The sequence below is a fragment of the Rattus norvegicus genome, chromosome 13 (genome assembly GCF_021556685.1).
Source record: "Rattus norvegicus strain SHRSP/BbbUtx chromosome 13, alternate assembly SHRSP_T2T, whole genome shotgun sequence".
In the NCBI taxonomy this organism is placed as follows: Eukaryota; Metazoa; Chordata; class Mammalia; order Rodentia; family Muridae; genus Rattus; species Rattus norvegicus.
This window is the reverse complement of record NC_141546.1, coordinates 71,007,502-71,031,097: the sequence shown is the minus strand read 5'-3', so window position 1 is coordinate 71,031,097 and position 23,596 is coordinate 71,007,502. Positions and strand designations below refer to the sequence as shown.

The window sequence follows — 23,596 nt, the reverse complement described above, 5'->3', positions numbered from 1 at the left end:
CCACCGCTCTCCAGCTGGGGCTTTTCCTCTCTCCGCCTCCGGAGCCCAAGGCTCAACACGTGTGCATCGCCCCACCTAGTTTCCGGTCTCTTAATCTGAATCCTTCGAGGATCTTTAGTTTGTCTATTTTAAGAGTGCACATTGTTAAGGGAAAGGTATTCATATCCTGCATTTCTTTTCTTTTTTTTTTTTTTTTTTTTTTTTTTTTTTTTTTGGTTCTTTTTTCGGAGCTGGGGACCGAACCCAGGGCCTTGCGCTTCCTAGGCAAAGTGCTCTACCACTGAGCTAAATCCCCAACCCCATATCCTGCATTTCTACTTGCTAGTTTTTGAGGGCTCTTGTCAATTTAGTTTACTCTACAAACCCAACAAACATATCCAAGTGAAATTATCCTCCGTAGTCTCCCACTTCTCTTCTTCCCAGGGCAATGCCCCCCTCGGATGTTCTTCATTCCAAAAGTCCGTCCATCCATCCAGTCCTCTCTTCTAGGAGTCAAAGTCGCTTCTAGTCCAGCAGTAATTCTCAGGCCAGAACCAGACTCGCTCTAATTTTACCCCCAAATAAACGCAGACCTACGGGGCGAGGACAGCTTTGGGTCTAACGGGGCGGAGTGGAGGGCACCTCTCCTGGCTCAGCCGGAACCGCAGGATCCTCCGCCGCCGTCCCCGCCTCCCACAGGTGCCTGGGGGCGGGGCGAGGCCGCTGGGCACGAGTGGAGGGAGGTCCGGCGGCGTCTGTGTTTTCCCACCGCATCCGGAGGGAGGTAGGCGCTGCAGGTTGCCTGCGCCACCCCGGAGGGGGAGCCGGGCCTCGGCCTCACCCGCACCCACACGGCGGGTCTCCGCTAACCGTCACACCGGCCGCGCCTCCGCGCGTGGAACGTGGTGCACGGGACCGGACGGCCCGCGGTGCGCAGGCGCGCGAGACCCTCGCCGGCTCCGCTTCTCCGCGGCTCTCCAGGAGTGCCCCGGACTTGGGCGGCGCGCAACGGCAGTGCGGGTGCGAGGGAGCGAGGCGGGCAAGCCGCAGCCAGGTAGTGGCGGGCCGCAGAGGGATGCGCTAACGCCGTCCTCAGCACCACTTTCCGACTCAGGTCACGGGAAGAGCATGGGGCAGACGGGAGGACGGGCCGAGGGAAGGGACCCCCGCCCCTTCCTGAGCCGAGCGAGGCGACCGGGCGGCCTGCGATCCGTTCAAGCTTCTCCCCGGTCTCTCCTACTCCACGACCTAATACCCTTGGTTCCCAAAGAGTGGCTGAGAGATTCCATCTGATACTGAGCTGCAGTGGGGGAATGACACCCCCTAAGGAGCTTGAGGTCATCCTTTAAGCATCCTTACCAACCAGGCCCTGTTGGGACCTAATACCAACCAGCCTCAAGGATTGGGAGGGCTCATCCCTACAAGCTGAGTTTTGGAGTTTGTAGTGGCAGGGCTTGTGGTGCACGAGCCTCGGAACACTCGGGGTATTGCTTCAGCCTTATCGCCTATAAAACTCACATCTGAGTTTTTATATTCCAAGGCTGGTCGTTAAAGGGCTTTTGTTTGTTTGCTTGCTTGCTTGTTTTTGGGTTTTGTTCTGACCACTTTCTCTCAAAAGCATTTTCCCCCTTAAATCCTATAGCACAATGTCTGAGCAAGAGCGCATACAGGACTGTCTGAGGAAAGAGATACGGTCTCTTCTTATTTCCACTAAAGATGGTTTGACTCCACAACAGCTGGAAAAGGAGTACCTATTGATGGTTGGCAACCATCTACCCCTCCGAATCCTTGGCTATCGGTCCACTATGGAACTGGTGTTGGATATGCCTGATGTGGTTAGTGTCTGCCCCTGTGGGGATGGTACCGTAATATTGAAAGGTAGGTTTAAGACTTTGGACGGTCTATAGTACCCTTTAAATTAAGACGTACGACTCGGTACAGGATTGTTCTAACTCTACAGTTATCTTGTATCCCGGGGCAGCAGATCTAAACTGGGGTGGTGGTCCTAAGTACCTTTGAGGCTGCGGGGCCAGTGAGAGCAAAGGAAAGCCAAAAACAGCGTCCCAGATTCCCAGTCTCAGATTACTGATTTTTAAATTCCTAAGACTCGTCTTAAGTTTTGTTAAGCACAAATTGGTGACACGTTGAGACCCTAATTAGCAGTACTAGCGCATTCTCCAGCTGGTAGAGGAGTTAGGAAGCTACTGGTCAGAACGTAAGAAATGCTGGAGCCAAGAGCTTTGCCTTACTCTACCCAAGTAAACAGCTCTCTGGAGAGTTGACAGTTGGCTGTGTGATTGCAGATACAAAGGACAAATGGAGTGTGTTGTTTACCTGAAAGTGATTTCTCTACCCCCCATCTCCTCAGCCATTCCAGATGAATCCACCAAAGGAATAGCAAGTTTGGTTGCAAAGCAGAGAAGGAGCCATAAGGTCCGAAACTCCATGCAAAAGGGAAGAAGCAGCGTTTGCTCCGGCCGCGTGCCTTACCGCGGAAGGGTGCCCCCTATTCTCCCGGCAGTAGTGAAGAGTGAGTTGAAAGACCTTTTGGCATTGTCTCCTGTTCTCCTTTCTGACTTTGAAAAGGCATTTGCCAGGCGTTTCGGACGATCCTTTCAGTATATGCAGTATGGATTCCTCTCTATGTTTGAAGTGCTGAGTGCTGCTTCGGATGTCATTTGTGTAGAGCAGACCAGAGCAGGTTCTCTGTTGACACTAAAAAAGAGTGCATCAGAGGAAAAGCAGAGAGAATGGCCAGCAGGTAAGCCTGTCAGCGTTAATCATTGTGTCGTGCCCACAGACTCTGGAAAATAGGGTTACCTAAACAAGACCCTGCACAAAGACAGCAGCAGTTGACAGGGCAGCCTGGTGGGGGCCATCTCGGAAGGCTCCATCTACACCAGGATGAACAGCTACGAGCAATTAATGGCTGCAGAGAGGGGATCAGCCTTCTCCAAGGATGAGCCCTGTGATGGGCTTTTAATACTAAGTAGTCAGCCCTAAATATATTCACATGTGAGCAACACTGGATGAACTCAGCAGGATATATGTACGTGTGTGTGTGTGCATGTGTGTAACAGTAATTGAGGAGGTCACAAACTTGAGAGTTGTGGGACATGGGAAGAGTTGGAGGGCAGACAGAAGTGGAACTGACACAAACACAGCACTCATGTATGAAATTCTCAAAAAAATTTAAATTAAAAACAATAATTGTAGGGCTGGAGAGATGGCCACCCTCCTGGAGAACCAACATTCAGTTCCCAGCACCCACAGGGTGGTTCGTCGTTCTCTATAACGCCAGTTCCAGAGGATCTGACTCCCTCTTCTGGCCTCTGTGGGCACCGGGCATGTATGTGTTACACAGACATATATTCAAGTAAAACACACATAACACATAGGATATTTTTTAAAATGATTGTGCTGTGGGTGAGCAAACCTTAGAGCAATGTTCCTGGAAAGGGAATCAAAGGGTTAAACTCCATGAGTTTGATAAAGTAGAATCATGTCTGCCACTTACAAGTTGAATAATCTTCGGCAAGTCAGTCAGTCCTCCGTAAGTCTTGGTCCAGATCTCTGCTGTAGATACAATACATGGGACTTGGCGTGGTACCGAGGGCCTTACGTGAGACAAGGGTGGAGGAGAACCTGGCATTCAGTAACTTCATACTATGTGAGAGATGAGACTCAAGACTAACGTAGTCATCACCTCAGCCTCTGGACAGAGTGTGTACACTAATCGGGGAAGGGGCGCTTGTTTCACAGAATGGTATGTCTGTTTAGCGGACCTTTTGTTCCAAAGTCTGCATTCAGATTAAAGTAGGAGAGAGTCACGAGAATGTGTCACGAGTTTGCAAAGCAGTGCTAAGCTGGTGGGTGACATTCTAAAGATATGAGGGGGGTATGTTGTGCTCAGAGAAAGCTCGATGCCAGTGCGTGCTGTGGGGAGGTCTCTCAACCCTGCCAGTGTTCTTCAGGGCTCAGATTAGGAGGACTCAGCTGTGCTATTGAGTTTACAGAGGGCTGGGTGTGTGACCTCCTCACTGCTAGGGCACTAGCCTAGCACGTGCGAGCCCTGGGTTTGTTTCAGCACATAAGAAGAAAACCAAAAACTATTGTGTAAAGTAATTTGCCAACGTTTACCGAATGTTGGCGTGGGTATTCTTCCCAGTGATGGACTCATTCCCATTTTCCATATCTTCAGATACCTCAGAAATAATTGGCATATTTAGTAAACTGGACCTTGGGGTAAAGAAAACACTAGACCATGATGATTTTCAGGGGATCCAAGCACTGTGGAATACAGTTCCCAGGAGAGGACTTACATTTTAGGACTGTGTTCTCCTTGCCCTGCCTTACACCTACCATGGGAAGTGTAGCTCTGTGCGGACTGCTTGGTGGGGCACTCTTTGGCCTTTGAAATGAAACACAGTCTTTAAAGTTTTTGCCTATAAAATGCTACTCCCCAATTATATTCAGGTAACCTTATATGGAATTTTAGAGAGCAACAATCTTTTCAGTAATGTGGTTTCTTAGTATTTTTTTTTTAACAAATGACCAACCAACATATTATATAAGTTTTATTGGCTATGTACATTTTCCCTTCTAAACTGAGGGCAGTTAGTGTCTTTGTATATAAAACTCCTGAGAAATTGCTAGTCACTGTTTTTTTCTTCTTTCTTAACAAAAGGTAAAATTTTTACTCAGCCGTTTAGAATGAAACAACAGGGGTCATACTCTACAGGATTCCCAGTCACGAAGACACGCTTTTCACAACCCATTTCCAATATGGAGCCCCCAAAGCAAGTACTGAGCATGGAGAAGATACCCATGTTTAACACAGTGGAGGCTTCAAGGCTTAGCCACACTGAAAAATTAAACCAGGTAAGGGATAGAGAAATACTGAAAACAGGCTTTCTGGCTGAGCGGCATGATGACTTAGACCGGATGGGGAAGCTGATCGTGGGATAACTGAAACCTGAGCCTGGAGAACAGGTGCAGTCCTTAAAGGCACTGGCTGCTTTTGCAGAGGACCTGGGCTCATTCCAGCACGTGGTGACTCAAAACCCTCCGTAGACATACACGTACACATTCACCTTACACATAAAATAATAAAGACAAAAGCTTTTTAAATGCACGCATTGACTGTGGACGTGACTAAGCCTCTTGTCTGTCTCTGGCGATTTACGGAGAGGTGAAAGGCAGCAGTTTTCTCAGCCACGTGGCTTCTGGGGTCTTCTGGGCAGATACATTCTTGTCTGTAACTCCACATCCAGTTTCTGTTTAGAATTATGTTAGTTGATTTTATGCCGGAGAATACATCTAATAACCATGTTAGGTATCTTTTTACGTACATAGTTGCCATTTGTATATGGTCTTTGAAATACCAGAATATTTGGTCCTTAACAAAATTGGGTTTTGTCATTTTATGGAAATGGAAGAATTCAGTACGTTCTGGATGTAAGTCTTTTAACATGAACATACAATGCAGACATTTTCTCCTGGTTTGTGGTTTGACTCTTTTTAGATTTATTTCTTTTATTCTCTGCGTGTTTTGACTGTATGTGTGGATGTGCACCATGGGCATGCCTGGTGGGTAGGGAGGCAGGAAGAGAGCATCAGATCCCCCGGAAATGGAGTCAGGAAATGATTGTGAGCCAGCAGGTGATGCTGGGCAAGGAACCTGGGTCTTGTGCAAGAGCAAACACTCTCAACGACCACTGAACCTTTTCTCCAGCCCCACTTTTTCTCTTCTTAATCTCGTCTTTTGTAAAGTTGAAGTCTTGATTCCGGTGATCTAATTTTCTGAGTTTTCTCATACTACTTTTTGTATAATATGTCAGGTATGAACTGAGATTTTTCTGAGTAAGGACAGCAGTTAAGGCAGTGCTGTCTCCTTGACAAGCGTCCTTGCTGCATTAAATGGACTACCTCAGCCCGCCCCCCCAGGCTTCTGATAGCTGTCACTTTATAGTAGCTTAGAGCTATAAAATTAAATGTTATGAAGTTAATTTTAATTATAAAATCAATGTGTGAGTATGTGTGTGTTACTGTGTGTGAGTGAGCATGAGTGTGTGTGTGTGTGTGTGTGTGTGTGTCTGTGGGTGTGTGTGTCTGTGTGTGCAGACCTGAGGTTGATGATGGGTATCTTCCTCAGTGACTCCCTACTTTCCAAATTCAGGTCCTCAAATACCTACCCACCCTTCTCCTCTCCCATGCTTTTAGGACTTTGCTTCCCAATTCCCAGAGCAGGAAACCTATTAGATAGTGACTCTGCCACTGACAGCACTCCCACCCCCACCCCGGCAGCCTCCTCAGGTGACTGTGCACAAGTGTGCGTACACACACACACACACACACACACACACACACACACACACACCCCATTTCTTTCATCCTTTGCTTATATTACATAAAGGAGATTCACCTACTGCTCTTTTTTTTTTGGTTCTTTTTTTTGGAGCTGGGGACCGAACCCAGGGCTGCGCTTCCTAGGCAAGCGCTCTACCACTGAGCTAAATCCCCAACCCCCTACTGCTCTTTTAAAAGGCCATTCGTTTCAGTTGTGCTCTTAACTCAACACCCCTAACTCCCTTTCAGGAACCTTCTAACAGCCCATTCCTTTCAACTTTAGGCAGTCACTAAGTATTTAATAATACTAAGTAACTTTAGGAAATGAATGGCAAGTATCATTTCTGGACAAGAGTATCCACTAACTGGAGACTGCAGAGCGTCTTATAGATAATACTGTTTAACTAGGAATATTCCTCAGTGTCTAGTTTCAGACAAATTTCATTTACATATTCGATACAGTATAAAACATCTCAGTGCTGCTTTTTAAAATTACTTAACTATGTGTATACATATCCTATGTGTATATACATATACTTGTGTCTGTGTGTGAGTATATCCTGTGAATACAGATGCCCACGAGGTCAAAGGCTAAGAACGGAACTGAGGTCCTCTGCGAGAGCAGTAAGTGCTCTTAACCACAGAGCTGCATTTGACCCATCTGACTGAAATACATTTTGCTTTATAGCTTGCTTACATCTGTGACTTTGAAGAGCTTTGACTTTTTGCTCTATTCACAGTTGGAGAGCACATTCAAATCAGTAATTGCACAAATTGGACCTGGAGGAACTGTTGATCCAGACCTAAAGCACAAGATAAAATTTGTAAGTATTTTCCATTTCTTGGAAACAAAAATAATTGGTTTTCTCATGTGGGTTGATTTAATTGCCTGCAGTAATTATTTAGCTTTGTGTTTATTTCTCATTGTTTCTAAAATACTGATACATGAACACAGTTTTTTATATAAAAAAGGAATAAATATATCCTGAGAATTTTGGTGCGAAATTGTTAAGAAAATGACTCTTCAGTAAATGTTCTCTTCCCTCTTTTTCCTTCCTTGCCCAACAAATCATTGTTGACAAACAGTTCGAGATCTTTCCAGTTCAGGTTTCTCTCCTGCAAATGTAGTTATTGGCCATGGTTAGTGTAGCCCGAAGTGTAAACGTTCCATGATTCATTTAGGAGGATCTGTGAGGGATTAAAGGTTGAGTTGCTTTGGATCTTGGCTATTAAAAAAAAATCCTGCAGTGAACTCTCTTGAACATTGATGTAAAACAGTTGCCATCAGAGGCGCTGAACTTTTGATTTGTTGAGGATAAAAATCAGGAGTTGAACATATGGACATTTCAGCAGACAGCTTTACTCCCACCACATTTTAAATGATAACAGTTTTACATTAGCTGCTTTTATGTGTCCTTTGTACTGGTTTACACATTTGTATGATTGGCCTGTTTTATTATTTTGTGTTATTAGCATATGGAAACCCTTCGGCTGTTGTATAATGGACCAGTGTAGTCCGCCTTGAGGATTTTGGTCCTGATCTGAGTTAAGGAAATGGCATCATAGTTCCTACTGCCTTGAATTATCCCGCTTCAGTGCTGTGACTTTGGTGGGAGACAGGCAAAAACAGATAGGCTGGGGCAGCAAAAGCAGATACACTCTGGCAGCCTTCGCTTGTTATTTTTGAAACTTGAACAGTGTTGACAATTGTTTGTTCAAGGATATTGTTCACGCTTAATACAGCACCAAAAATAGGGAAACATGTTCATTGATAAAAAAATTGATAAAGATAAAAGTATTCATTCATTAAACTAAGGATTCTCATGTGGCTCTTAATCTTTCACTTATATCTGTGTTTCGTTTCTGTTGATTAGGTCGTGTCTAAGTTTCCACAAGGCTTGTTCATTTCTAAACTGCTTGGCGAGTTTGAGGTAGGTGTTTTCTTACTCTTTGCATTGCCGCTTTTCCTTCTGATAGACACGTTCGTTTGCCATTGCCACTGGATCCTCTGTCTGTGCTATCAGCACTTAAACCACCTTGTTTTATGTTTTGTGGCTTTTTCTTTATTATGATAAGGCTACTTAAAAATATGGCTAGTAAAAATTCCTGGTTATGAATAGGAAGAACGTTTTTACTACTTATTGTTATAACAACATTGAAATAATGATTAACGTATTTTTAAGTGTGATAGTACTCAGATACGGAAAAACAGAACCTCTCATATACATTCTTGATTTTATATCCAACAATGATATTAAGAATGATAATACTGTAAAGACACGATAATCAAAAAATAGAGAAGTATAAACAGACCTGCATAGTAAGAAAAAAAAATGTAGTTTAAGCTAACTGAAATTATGCCAGATTAGAACTTGAGTCTTGAGGAGGAGCTGAAGAACAGAGGATGAAGTAAACATGTACCTATATCTGAAAGATGACTCTCTCACGAGTTAAGACACGCTACTATTTAAAGCTAAAGTGATAGCCTCTGGCTGGGTTTATTACATAAAGCCGATGTGATGACATAACAGATAGCACAAACTGCAAACTATTGTGCTCTCTGTGACATGCAGACCAACACTAGGGAGGTAAGGTGTGTATTATAACCCAGAGCAGCCATTAGAGATGCAAGGGTAGCCATAAAGCCAACAGATGAAACCACTTCTGTCAGTGCGCGCAGTGACTCAGGAAGGCGGGCAAGGAAACAGGAACAAGATGTGGAGTGCAGGATACAGGTGGGCAGATACAGATGGGAAGATATGGATGGGAGGATATAGGTGGAGTCACCTGAACTTAAAAAAGGTGAGAGGAGGGACCAGGATGTATATGGGGTCTCCTTATGCAGCATGGGAGCTCTAAATCTAGATCTGATGCTTTCGTTAATGTAAGTGGACTAACTGCTGTAATTGAGATAGCCTGTGAGCCCAGTGGTGGTGGCACCTGCCTTTAATCCCAGCATTCGGGAGCCAGAGGCAGGGAGATGTAGTGAGTTTGAGGCCAGCCTGATCTATGGAGTGAGTTCCAAGACAGCCAGAACTACACGGAGAAACCCTACCTCAAAAACAAAACAAAACAAAACAAAGCAGAAACAAAACAAAATAAAACAAAAAAGCCCGTGATACAGGATAAGAAACCAGACCAATGTGTAACTTGACAACAACAACAACAAAAAAAAAAATTATAGACCGTGACAGGAAGGAGTAAGACAGGCTTTCTCCCAAATTACTTTATGTAGTTAACATAATAACCCAAAATAAATACATATGAGGGCAGAGCGGTTCACTGAAAAAGATGGGAAAGACACCTGTTCCTGCAGGTGCTGGGCATGAAGGAGCCACAGTGACTCAGGAGAAAGGCCGATGACAGGGACAGGAGACACTCCATGTAGGCAGAGGTCGGTTCCCTAGGGAGACAGACAGTTAACATTGCCAGAAGGAAACATTACAGGGTGAAACTGAATGGCAGTTCAAAGGAAGAGGATTAGTGTCTGCTCTGATGAAGTACAATTACACAAAGGGGCAGAGGAAAGGGTGACCATATCTAGAGGTTTTATTGTTACTGTGTTGGAGAGGATACTATTGTTATTCTGAAATTATTGTTATATAATGTGACATTACACAGGAGTAATTGAGATAATTAGAACATATACAAGAATATTTATTGCAATTGCATGAGTTGAACCTGGAACATGTTGACAGATCAGTAGGAAAGGCTGAAGACTAGGTTCACATCCAAAGGACTTACAGATTTACTGATGAGTTTCAGGCTTTAATTTTAATGGCTGGAAGCCCATCAGGTACATTGAATTCTGTCAGTGCATATAGTTACAAAAGTTACGTAGACAATCTGGGAGGCAATGGAGAAGCATTCATCTTTGAAGAATGGCTACTAAAGGTGGTATTAGGGCTGGAGATGAGCCGAGGGACAGAACACGTAGACGACATGTGCAAGTCCCCAGTTCAGTCCCAGTTCAGACGACGTCAGCCATTGATCTGATGTGCCTGAATGAGCCCTGTGGTCCAGTAACCAACAGTGATGATCAACACTGCTGACATTTTGAAAAGAAACAGCTACTATGTGCCCCACTGTAGAACACAGACTCATTGTAGCCTTGTGAGAGCAGACGGGCCAGCCAGAGCTTGAGTGGCAGGAAGTTGTGTCTGCAGTACCAGTTTATCCTGGAAAATGTAGCAGGTTGGCAAAAATAAAAGATGATATGGTAGGTATGTGTACACACTTGAAAGCCGATTCTGAACTCTGAAAGAATCTGTATAAAAGCGAGTAGATAAGGGGTTGGGGATTTAGCTCAGCGGTAGAGCGCTTGCCTAGCAAGCGCAAGGCCCTGGGTTCAGTCCCCAGCTCGGGGGGGGGGGGGGGGGGGAAGCGAGTAGATGGGGCTCTGGAAAGGGAGGGGGGAGGGCGGAGTGGTGTAGAACCATGCCAGCCTCTGTACTGTACATTGTTGGGGGCCAGTAGAACAGAAAGCACACCAGTTAATCATAGAATCTATCTGAGCTGTGTTTCATACAGTAATAATGTGGAATAACTTTATAGTAACTAAAAAAGCAAGATGTATATCTTTCTTTTTTTTTTCCTTTTTCTTTTTTTCGGAGCTGGGGACCGAACCCAGGGCATTGCGTCTGCTAGGCAAGCGCTCTACCACTGAGCTAAATCCCCAACCCCTCCAAGATGTATATCTTATATTGGAGCCCACTTAAGTTTTGACAATTTCTGCAAAGTTACACAAAAATTGTTAATAATAGTTATTTCTGGGGAGGTGATTACTAGGTGACTGATAAGAGATGACATTTGGGCTGAGTGGAAACTTGATTTTTTTTTAAGGAATAAAGTTTTAATTTGTGAGAGAGTTTTCACCATAATGTTTTTCTTTAAAATAGTTTTTCTTTCACAATTTCATATTTTGAGAACTTTGAGAACCATAGTTATCCTGTTCATCCTCTTCTCCCTCCTGAGACTTGTTTTTGCTGACTCTTTCCTTGGGTCTTTTGAATATACTATTAAAAGTGACTGATTGGGGTCTGGAGAGATGGCTCAGAGGACCCCAGTTTCCAGCACCCACGTCAGGTGGCTCCCAACGGCCTGTACCTCCAGCTCTAGGTGGTCCAGCACGTCCAGCTGCTCGGGAGACTCACACTTGTGCACATACCAGCATGCAGGCACAATTAAAAAATCTAAGAAAATAAAGCAATAGCTCATTTGTATTTTAATCCTGCTTATCCTAGTTAATTGTTTTCACAGTTAATACAACACAATTATCTGAGAAACTGTTTGAGACTGATAAACATAAAGAGAAGGAGCTTTAATATGTACCACCACAGGAAGTAGGAAAAAATTCTAGTTTGCTACCCCCGCTCCGCCCCGCCCCGCCCCGCCCCACCCCCTGGTAGTGTTTCCTGTGGTGTGCTGATGGGTGGCTGTAAATGACCTGAAGGATGATCTGCCTGGCCCTGGACACCCACTTTTACAAGTGTTCTGTGGGAGAAGTCATAAAGAATTGAGTGTGCTATTGAGCGTCATGTGACACTCTGTGCCACAGCTGTACTCTGTGAGGGGCCGGTCAGTCCTTTACAGAGCTGTCACGAAAGGCTCTAGTTCAGAAGCAAGCCTTCACATCCTTAAAGCCTAGGCAGGAGAGAAGAACCGTTGGTATTAAGAATAGCATAGATGTATGTGCACATGCATGTGCATGCTTGTGTGTGTGTGTGTACACATGTATGTGGCACCTAGAGGTCGGCTTTGGGTGTTGTTCCTTGGCAGCTGTTCATCTTGTCTCTTGAGAAAGGGTCTCTAGGACTGCCGGCCAGTTCAGCGGTTATGCTAGATTGGCTGCCAGTGAAACAGGCTTTTGCACTTGAGTTCACAGAGCCTTAAGTATTTAGGTTGACAAAATCCAAATTAAAGCCTCGCCTAACGTTTAGCCAGAGTTTTCATGCCTTTCCATTTTTTTTTTTATGACAGCTAGTTTTTAAAGAACAACTTTCACCAAAACAACTAGGGTTCTTAAACGTGACAGAACTTGTTGGCGCTCTCAGTGACATTCTCCGAGTTGAGTTCAGTGAAGAAAAGCAAGACTTGCTTGTGTTTGATGCTGACCTGAGACCTCTGCTACCTGGTGAGTGACATGGGATAACACGGATGCCATGTTCTATTGAAGGAAGAAGCATTTAGTCACCAGTAGAATCACATGACCCAAACGCCTTCCATATTAGCCACAAAATGTTTGAATAATGACCCTTTTAGTGATAACTGTAGTAAAGTTAACCTGCATTATTGGTTTAAAATTTTAAATTTTTATAATTTATCTAATTTATTTATTGAGACAGGTTTTTATTATGTAGCCCAGGCTGGCCTGGAATTCACTGTATAACCCAGCAGATCTTAAACTAGGGAACTCTCTTGTCGCCACCTCCTGAGTGCCGAGAGGATAGGCGTGAGCACCGCATCTAACAATTTCTTTTTTTTTTTAAAGATTATTTGTATTTTGTGTATATGGGTGTTTTGTCTGAGTGTGTGTCTGTCTGCACCACGTGTGAGCGGTGCCTGCAGAGGCAGGAAGAGGGTCAGAACTCCAGGAACTGGAGTTGCAGACAGTTCTGAGCTGCTACGTGGGTGCTAAGTCAAACCCGGCCTTCTGCAAGGGCAGCCAGTGCGTTAGCCACTGAGCGTCTCTCCAGCCTGTCACTTTCTTTATTGTCCAGTTATCAGCAATTCTGAAGGAATAATTCTGAGTTGGTTGTTTGATAGGTAATGCTTCTCAGGCTATGCAGCAAACGCTTCTTAGAAATAAGTGGAAAGTCAGAATACATTACATGTGTACGAGGAATGCACATTTATATTTTACAATAAATTAACTCCAAACCAAGTGTTCTCCCCCCACCCCCAGTCTCTTTCGGTTTTTCAAGACAAGGTTTCTCTGTGTGGCTCCAGCTGTCCTGGAGCTTGCTCTGTAGACCAGGCTGGTCTTGACCTCACAGATTCACCTTCTCTGCCTCCCGACCATTGGCATTAAAGGCGAACACCACCTCCGCCTGTCCTGTATTTACTCTAGGAAACCACGTTGGACATAGGACATCATATTTTTGTTTTTCTGTTTTGTTTTTGGCCCAGTTTGGTTTTCTCTTAGAGTTTTTATCGAGATAAGTTTATATGACTGTGCAGTGTAGACAGAGTCCCGTGTGTCCTTTACTCACTCCCCTCAGTGGCAACATTTTGCAAAGGTGTGAACAACATGGTGCTTTTATAAAGTGTGATTGGGGCGGGTGCACCTGTGTGCCCATGCGCGTGCCTGGGAAACCAGAGTGTAACCTCGGGTGGTGTCCCTCAGCCTGCCCACCTTTTTCTTTCCGTACTTACTTTTGAAATAAGATTGCTAGTTGCCCAGGGAGACCCAGGACTCCCACTGGTCCTGCTTCTCCAGCACTGGGATGACAGGCACACATACCCCAGGCCTGGCCTTGTGATTTTAAATGTGGATTCTGAGGGGTCAGACTGAGATCCTTCTGTTTGCAAGGCAAGGCTTCATTGACCTCTGAGCTGCTTCCCTCCCCAGTCCATTCTGTATGTTTTAAAGTGGTTAGGACAGACATCTACCTTTCCATATTCTATCCTGATTTACTGCCAAGCTGTGAGTCCCGCACCTCATGCTGGTCATTGTCATGGCCCAGGTGTCATAGCTCCAGAGGGACTCTTGAGTGTTCCTGTCCCTTGGGAACTTAAAAACCCAGTACCAGACATGAGACTCCGTCACACTGTAGGTTAGGGTGGGCGGAGATATGGCCCCGAACAGTACAGTTTGGCTGCCTCACAGAGCTCCAGGATGCCACGTACTTACAGGACCTGGAGGATTTGAGCAGGCTCTGATCTGAAGTCGGGACGACTTCTAACCACAAAAGCCCTTTAACAATACAGAGGTAGTTAATGCTTGTAGCTTTGAGGAGTATATTTCACAACCTCTTACAGATTATATACTTAATTATAACATAATTTTCTTACGCAAAGCATTATTACGTAAATATTGTGTCTTTGCTTCTTATATTTAATATATTGTTTTCATGTTAGCATTTTCCCTTTTTACCTTTGTGCAGTTCCTGTATATTTCATTTAGTCAGTGTCCTCTTGGTAGACGTTTAGATTGTTTCCATTTTTACCATTGTAAAAGCGTGGCGATTAGTATCTTAATTTTTTTTATTTATTTTGCTATTTAGGGGATGAAACTCGACCCTTATTCATTCTAGCCAAATATGATTAATATTTTTGTGCCTACATATTAATGTGCTTGTGAGTTTGTTTCTTTAGGAACCATTGTGGTTAGTTGTAGATCTGAGGAGTCCATAATGTGCCAGCCCCAGGAACTCCTATATGCATAAATTTCAATTAAATGTGAGGTTGATTGAGGAATTCTCTATGAGTTAAGGCATCATATTATGGAATATTAAAGCAAATCTGTGTTAAAAATAACTGTCCGAGGTTTAGTTAGAAGGAGAAATTGGAGATCAGATGTTGAGACAGTCACTCACCAGAGTTTGAGAAGTTGTGCCAGCTCCTGTTTTCCCAGCGTGAGGATTTTACAGTTTGTTTCTCCTTTAGTATGCTGTTCCCTTGTGTCTCTCCATCTGCAAGGACAAGCTCCATTGCTGCCTCTCTCCCTGGTGCCTGCCTCACGGGGCCACGTAGAGGTCGTGGTCGCACACTGTAACCACCCTCTGTCTCTTTCAGCTGGACCGCTTTCATCAGTCAGAAATTCGTGTCTAGTTCAACCAGACAAGAGAATAGAAGCTAACGCGTGGGCCTCCAGTCCCTCTAGAAATTCACTATCCACTGTAGCAGTTAAGAAGACCACATGGGATTGCCCTTTGAAGAACCACAAGGAGGCAGAGCAGAAGGCCTACAAGAAGCCTAATCTTGTGGTGAAGCCTTTGCAGCTGGTGAGTGGGCAGCAGCCGCAGTAACCGAGTGAGTGCCTCTTGAAACCAAGTGCTCTTTAGAAAAAACTAATTCTAGGGACACTGTTCCCTGGAAAAGACCAGTTCTGCCCAGGATCACTTTTTGCGGCATTTCTCTCGTTTCCCAGTTTTCGTTTCCTACACGCCTAATGTTAAAGTTTTTCAGGTGTTTGAAATGTAAGTTCCCTGACCTCTCTGTTGATTTCTCTAATCCTGAGCCTGCGGGTCGAGGCCTTAGAGAGTGCAGGAGCCTGCCCTGGCCCAGCCTTGGCAGTGGCTGCAGATGGCAGATGCCCTTGTTCCCACTCCCACTTACTTGGTTCATTTCATCCTTCTTCATTACGGCCTCCCACGTTTCTGTTGTGTTTGCGTCTGTTCCTGACTTTGTCATTGCTAAGGATTGGTGGTTGTTCCTCACTCCATCAGGCAATTCAGCGGAACGAGCAGTTTGAGAGCCTGCTGTAGTCTCTTCAGGACAATAGGGAGGCCTAGAGGAACGAGCAGATGTTGGGATGAAAAAGCAAAACCTTTTGATGGGAAAAGTCCGAATTGATCCATCCCTTAATAACGTCGACTACCAGTGGGGTTAGGTCGGAGGACCTGCCGGGCTCCACCTGAATGCCTTTGCCCATTTGGTTGGGGACATTTGCTTAACACTTAACTTTTGGGCCAGTATTTTCATAATAGAGGAAGGATGTTTAAATGGTGGCTGTAAATGGTGACTCCATTCTAAAGCGTTCTGAATCATAGTTCTGGCTTGAACCCAGTGATTGTAATAGAGATGATTGGTGAAGTAGTTTGAGGAATTTGCAATGTCTCTTTATGGTTTCTTTCTCTCCCTGCTGTCCCTGTAGCAAGTAGAAACAAACAAATCCCAGCTGAGCTTGTCGATGGCAAACCACGATATCCCACCAGATGCTGTGCGTGCTAAGAAGCTGTGCCGACTCCCACCGCTAGACACCAGCACCCTCGTGGGGGTCTTCGTGGAGTACATAATCTCTCCGAGCCAGTTCTACGTCCGCATCTACAGCAGAGACTCGTCGGAATTGCTTGAAGACATGATGATTGAAATGCGGTAGGGGCCTCCTGCTTTCCGCTTCCGCTTAGCTTTAATCAGTAGTCGGCAGACACACAGGTCTCAGGACTCCTGAACTAACAAAAAGCTTTCACTTACTAATGCTTATCAGATAGAAACTTAAACTACAAAAATTAAAATATCTGTTTTTAAAAATTCATGTGAGGTATGATAAACATTTTAATGAAAAAAAAAAGCTATATTTTTGTAATCCAAGCATGTTCAGTAGCCCTGCCTCTGCCTCTTGAGTGCTGGGAGTAAGGTGTACATCACTGTTCTGACTTGGCTTCAAGGGCATTCATTCTCAGTGAGACTGATGGTTGTTTGTTTGGTTGTTTTTTTGTTTGTTTGGTTTTATTTTTAACTGAAATATTGTGCCAAGTGACAACAGTTTTGACACTACCTTGATTCAGCTAAGGCACTTGGCATTTTATCTATTACTGCTTTTACAGTACCAGTGCAGTGTCAGGGAGCAGGATTTTAGTCACGTTATGACAGTAATTTGAACTGTGTGGACTTAGAAGAAGGCCATCAAGGCCCCAAGGGTTTAAGGACTCTTATCTGGTTTTTGTCTGCTGAGAAAGTCTGTCCTATGTTAATAAACACTGTATAAGATGTGAACACATTCAGTCACTATAAATTCATTCATAAACAATTTCTGACTATGTTGCGTCACATAAAATAGTTTTTTACATTTATAAAAGCATCCCATATTTTACCTACTTTGCCATTACATATACATACATACATACCATATGATACCAAGTTACCTGGCATAAGTTGAATAATAATACCTTAGAAAGAAGTACTACCCTGGCTTGATTGATAACTTAGTAAAGTACTTGCTGTGTGAACACAAAGACCTGAGTTTTATCTCCAGAATTTATGTAAAAATTCCAGACGTGGTGGCATACACCTGTAATCGTAGCACTGGGGAGCAGAGACAGGAGAATCTCTGGGGCTCACTGTCTACCTGTCTAGCATAGTTGATGAGCTCTAGACCAATCACGACCTTGTCTCAAGGGAGGTGGACAGCATTCTTGACAGTGATACCTGAGGTTGTCTTTCTGCCCTCCACATAACATTACTGTGCATGCATAAACACACACATGCACACAGATACACACTTATGAGAAAAATTATATTCTATTCTACTATGTCTGTAAGACTTAGTACATGTTTTTAAGTATTATTCCCCGAGATCTGTACATGATTCAACTTCTTTTAGTCTAACCTTATCTCCAGATTGGGGTAATCTAGAGGCTACTACAGAGCTGTAGAGGTAAAGCATTTAGATTCTAGTTCAGTGTTGTCAGCTGTTTGTGCACATACATGTAGTCACGTGTGTAAGCACACATGTGTGTGCGTATGGAGACCACAGACCAACCTTGGATTGACATTTCTTAGGAACTCTCCATGAACGCATATGAAATTGGAAGATGGAAGACTTCTTTGAGATGGGCTCTAGCTAGACCAGCGTTGTTAATTAGGCTAGGCTAGCTGGCCCGTGAGCCCTACATCCTTAGGGAAGCACTTGCTGCTGTACCCAGCATTTGTTTTCTAATCTGGGTTCTGAAGATCAGACTCTGCTTTCCTGCCTTTACAAGCAAGCACCTTACCAGCCCAGCCGCCTCCGCAGCGGGTGCTGCTGTTACATTGTGACTGTTCAGAGTCTGGTTGTTGAGGCCCTGATACTACAAGGATACATATGTAAGACAGGGTCTTTGCCGATGTGAGCTCACTGAAGCTGGGGCGATGACCAGGGGGATAAATAGGATGCGGGGGAGCAGGAGATGTGTTTGGGAAAACTTCATAGTTGATGTTTGAACAAGGTGTCAAAAGCAAGGTTTCACCAGTTGAAAAGAGAATAACTGTGCTCTGGCACTAACGTCAAATGTTAATGGAGTATTGGATGATGTGCCTTGGGAACAAATAGCATATTGGAGTTAGAACTAGTGATGTTGGCAGGGCCTGACTGGGGATGAAGTCAGAAGATGTAAACGCTGAATTGTGAGCACCGCAGGGAGGTGTCTTCCAGACAGAAGCCACTGAAACCTTTTTTCTTAAAGGTTTGGGGAGAACCTTCTTAAAACTTAGATAGAAAATGTCTCCAAAGCTCACGTGTTAAAGGCTTGGTTCTCAGTGTACCGTTCAGTGTTGAGCTAAGCGACTGGATCGTGAGGCGCCTGGCTCACGGTCAGTGGATCAATCCACAGATGGGTCCATAATTTAGAGGCATTCCTGGGAAGTGGTTTAAATAGGAAGTGTGAGGTTTAGCAGAGGAAGTGTGTCACTGGGACGTGTCCTTGGAGGATAGACAAGTTCCTGACCCTTTCCTCTGCTGTCTGCCTACTGACTGCCACGAGATAATAACAGCACATGCTCCTGTCATGTTCTGCCTCACCATGCAGAGCAAAGACACAGTCATGGCTGAAGTCCCCAGGACTGTCCTCAGCTGTTCACACCCGTCATTTGGTTACAGTGGTGAGAAACTGACCTGATACAGGAGATCTAGAAGGAGAAGTCTGTACTGTGGACAGTGAATGAATGCGGTGAGGTAAAGAAAGTCAGCGAATGGCAAGTCTGAGAGAGGGAACAAGCAGAAAGGAACAAACTAGAGAAATTGGGAAAGTAAATCTTTCAGTTACTAGGAAAGGGAATAGAAGAATTGGGGAGAGAATATGATTTATTCTCAGCCTGAAGAACGTTGGCTCAGAGATTGTAACAGGTCTGAGAAGCTAGGTTTCTGGGGTGAGCGAAGTGAGACATTTCCACTCACTGCCTCTAAGGCGAGCATCAGACAGTTGGCAGTGAAGACTTGGCAGTCAGGATTCTGTGTAGCTGTGGTCACATAGGAAGATATAGTTTATCTCTTCCTAAAGTAGTTCCAACAGAAGCATTGGTGGAAATGTGGACATTCCATGGTGTTAAGGACACTGATGTTCTCCCTTTTGTTCCAGAGAATGTGTTGTCTCTTTGGACATAGCTCACCACTGTCTGCTAGGTCCCCTCTTAGCTAATGTGAAGGAGAAAAGAGGTTGTGAGCCAAATCATTCATTGCTTTGAAAGACACAACTCGAACGTCTCACATTTTAATTTTTAAAAAATTGTGATTAAAGTATATGGTAATTTATATATTTCTTCATATACTTTTTTAAAGATCCTGTTAACTAGAACTTTTTATTCAGATAGCTAGAGCCCAGTAAGTCTCTATGGCTAGTTAAGGTAGGGGTGTCTTACTTACTATTAAGAGGAAAAGGGCAGAGAGTGCTTCCAGACAGCTGGGAATACAAACTTTGAACTTGGGATGCAGGGTCTTGCAGGGAGCGACATCGTAGTGAAATGAGATGGGAAAGCAGGTGAGATGTTACACAGAAAAAGTGACAGGATTGGAGGGCTTCTGAAGTCCTCAAGCACAGCCAGTCCAGCCACCCATCATGTAAACAAGGGAGGCAGGATTTGAACCTAGGTTTCTGGTTTAAACACTCCAAAGAACCCAGATGTGTAAGGCAGCACAGAGACTATTAAGCATAGCGATAGGAAGGAATGGGAGAGGGTTGTGGAGATGGAGGATCCAAGAGCATGAGAGAAGGTGGGCTGGAGAGATCGCACATTAGTGATTAGTGGGGATTAGTGAGCCGCTGATGCTGTTTTAAAAGAGTATTTTTAATTGAACTATAATTGCAACACCTCCCACCCACCCCCTTCTCCCCTTCCAAGTTGACGGCCTCTTTTTTGTTGATGATTGTTACATGCACATGTATGTATGTGTATCACAAATATATAAAAACGCAACTTGGTTCCGTGTGTGTTGTTTAGGGCTAACCACTCTGCATTGCATGACCAGTATTAGCGCTTATTCCTGGGAGAGGCCATTTCTCCTCCCAGAAGCTATTGGTGGCCTGTAGTTCTTTGTTCAGGGGTGAGACCCCACAAAAATGTCCCTTCCACATTGATATGTCCCTTGACATTGCCGTTATTCTGGTCTTGTTTGTGCTGGGTTTCACAGCAGATTTCCTGGTGTCCTGGCTCTGACAGTCGTTGTCCCCTCTGCCCAGATTGTCTGTGAGCCACAGTGCAGGGAAGTATCCATTTTAGGAAGTTCTGTGGGATGAAGTTGGATTATATTCAGATAATGTAAGATAACAAAACCAGTGTGTAATTTTCATATTAGGAAGGAGTTTGTTGGTGAAAAGAATTTGGATAATGAAATTGACATTAATAAGGATTAATAAATCAGGGAAATTACAGGGTTTTTATTTTACTTTTTGCTAAGACTTTCTTGTTCTTGAAACATCAGTAAAAAATGATCTTACTCTATGGGTTTTCTGTATCACGTAATTCTCCAGGCGCTGTTACTCTAACCAGCTGGTTTCTGATCGGTATGTTATGCCAGAATACTTTATCCAGCCAGGACATCTGTGCTGTGTCAGGATCTCTGAGGACAAGTGGTGGTACCGGGTTATTATCCATCGAATCCTTGGGAAAAAGGAGGTTGAAGTGTTCTACCCGGATTTCGGAAATATAGGAACGGTGCAGAAGTCCTCGCTGAGGTTCCTCAAGTGAGTTGATTTAACAAGCACTGGGAAAAGGAAAATCTGAATTGTGGAACTCTGACCTTTGCCTCTTGCCATCTTCCATTTATTCTTCTTTACATCCTTACTGTACGACAACTGATCGTTTCAAATCTTTTTAAACATTTATCTCTATAAACCGTGCGTGTACATATGCAGCCAGGTGCACACAGGGCCAAAGCTGTAGGCTTCCCGGTGCTGTACTTACAGGTGGCCGTGAGCGTCCTGATGTGGGAGCTGGGAAGTGAACTCAGTCCTCTGCAACACAGCACACTGTTAATCACCGAGCCTTGCCCCGGCCTCGTCACTTGCTCTCAGGGTTGGATGATGGCCTCTCTTCTTTCACTTGATTATTAATTCAAATGGACCATGAGAATAAAATTCCATGTTTTATTAAGAAATGACTCAGGTTCGTGCTAAGAGGGATACTTATACGCCGGGGGGTTGAGTGGCTCCCACTGGGGCTTTTGTTTACACAGTTCTCTTGAAAACCTTAACTATGTTTTGTAATTTATTTTTAAATTATTTTTAAAGTACAAAGAATTTAAAGTGTCACAAATTAATTGAAATGGCCTGAGTAGCCAAACAAGAATGGATCCTCTGGTCCACAGTAGGCTGCAGTGCAGTGCGTGACTAAGCAGCCGTGTGTTTGTTTTCTGCAGATGCTGCTACACGAAGCTTCCAGCTCAGGCCATCCCTTGCTCTTTGGCGTGGGTGAGGCCGGCAGAGGTATGTTTGCTGTTTCCCGTTAGCTGGCAGAGGCGTAGGTATGTCCTTAGTATCGACAATGTTCTCAGGACACACAGATGACATGTGGAACGGCTGTGTGCTGTATGAGAGACAGACGTGTGGGCAGCAGCTGCAGCGTGTCATAATGACACTTAACGTCTCTGTCCCTTTTGGTTACTCCGGGCACCAAATTTGCAAAGATTTTATTTAAAATTAAAGCAGGTAGGAATGAGTCTCTCCACATCTAGAAACATGACCCCAAAATGCTTTTAATGCCACTTTAATCCAGTGGCCTTTTCTTAGTTGCTCGGGTGTATGAGAGAAGCAAAAGGAAGTGTGGCTAGTTCTGTTCAGACTAATCAAGAAAGGCCTCCTCCCACAAGGGCAGGAAGAAGACGTTGGAGACATTTGAAGTTGCTCTTGTTGACACGGAGTTTAGGATAAGCTGGGGTGAATAAGCTAATCTGTCGACAGTAGCCGTCACTTATTACCACACACTGCATACTTGGTGCACTTTCAGATGGCTTTCCACACAGTGTATTTGTACCAGTGCCACCACAGATGCGAGTGAGGTGCTGTGCTAGGGTGACATGTTGCTAAGCAATAGGGATTTTTGAGGTCCATTATAACCTAACGGGAGCGCTGGAGTGTAAGTCTGTTCCTGTGTAAAGTAGGGCTGTGCTGTTGACCACTGGAGTGGTTCCGTACACTCACTTTTGGGTCTTTGTTTTCTTTGATGGGTCCACTTACCTGCTTCTGGGCCCAAGTTATGGTCATTTTGCTACAGCTCTGTGCTGAGTTGAAATCAGGTACGGTGATCTTCCTGCACTCTTCTGTGTACTCAGGATTGCTAATGACCTGTGTGTGCATAGGGTCTTAGGGCTTTTTCCTATGTTTCTATAAAGAATGATAGGGGATTTTTATTGGATTGAACTGAGTGTGTACATTGCTTTTGTTAGGATGGCCATATTCAAACTATTAATTCCACCACCCCTGAGCTTCAGAAGGCCTCTAGTGTCTTCCTCAGTCTCTTAAGAGATTTAAATTTTTCGTTTTATAGGCTGTTCAGATTCCTGGTTCTGTTTTTCTTCCTCCTTACTTTATTTTTCGATGCTGCACTGAGTGGACATGTTTCCACGAGCCTTTCTTAGCATGTCTGCTATTGTTACATAAGATGACAACTGAATTTTGTAAGTTGATTTTTGGATCATTCCACTTTATTAACAGTGATCAGTTCTAGAAGTTTTCTAGTGGAATTTTGGGGCCGTCGATGTATAAACTCATTATCTTCAAATACGACTTCTTTGAACATTTGCGTTTTTGAATTTTCTTCCCTGGTTTATTATCCTAGCTGGGGTGGATGTTAAGAACTGTGTTCAAAAGGATTGGAGGTGGGCAGCCCTCCTCACTGCTGATATTAATGATATTGCCCTGAGCGTTTGTCCAGTTAGGATGATGCTGGCTGTAGCTGGCTTTGTCCTGGAGATGAAGGCGACAGCTGAGCATGAATATAACCGCTCCTGTAAATGAACTTAAAGACAAAATCATTGGTCGTCTCAGTAGACACAGACAAGACCTTTGACAAAACCCAACATGACTTACGAAAAAATTCCTGGATTGGAGTGGAGGGGCCGTCTCAGCATAACCAGTGCTACAAACCCTCAGACATTCACAGCGTGAATACCTTCATGGCGGTAGACCTGAACACCATGGAAATAAACGACAGTCAAGTTGCTTTGCTTTTCCTGTCCAGTTAGTTACTAGTCACATGCTGGCACATACTAGCATGAGACTTGGCTTTATATACTGGACAAGACAGTTTAGCCTCTCATGTTGGATGGGTCTTACAAGAAAAAGGAAGCGCCTGTGACAGAAGGTCATGGCGTCTCTGACGGGTGTTATTAGAAGGAATTTAAATGGAAACAAAT

At 44.2% G+C, this 23,596-nt stretch overlaps 1 protein-coding gene across 7 annotated transcripts in view; it reads left to right on the top strand.

Annotated features, from left to right (window-relative positions):
* Nucleotides 1-736: 736 nt before the first annotated feature.
* Nucleotides 737-23,596, top strand: part of Tdrd5 (tudor domain containing 5) — a 48,037-nt gene continuing 25,177 nt past the window's right edge. Inside the window, exons 1-11 of one of the 7 annotated variants that reach the window (XM_087580197.1) lie at nt 737-763; nt 1,622-1,857; nt 2,348-2,509; nt 4,667-4,860; nt 7,068-7,151; nt 8,202-8,258; nt 12,307-12,460; nt 15,064-15,272; nt 16,145-16,365; nt 20,715-20,927; nt 21,602-21,668. In XM_087580197.1, the coding sequence (XP_087436323.1) occupies nt 1,626-1,857; nt 2,348-2,509; nt 4,667-4,860; nt 7,068-7,151; nt 8,202-8,258; nt 12,307-12,460; nt 15,064-15,272; nt 16,145-16,365; nt 20,715-20,927; nt 21,602-21,668 (1,593 nt within the window). In that variant the 5' untranslated portion in view covers nt 737-763; nt 1,622-1,625. Of the gene's footprint in view, nt 1,094-1,621; nt 1,858-2,347; nt 2,741-4,666; nt 4,861-7,067; nt 7,152-8,201; nt 8,259-12,306; nt 12,461-15,063; nt 15,273-16,144; nt 16,366-20,714; nt 20,928-21,601; nt 21,669-23,596 lie in introns of those variants that run through there. The other 6 variants (XM_087580194.1, XM_087580196.1, XM_087580193.1 and 3 more) reach the window with 6 other exon arrangements.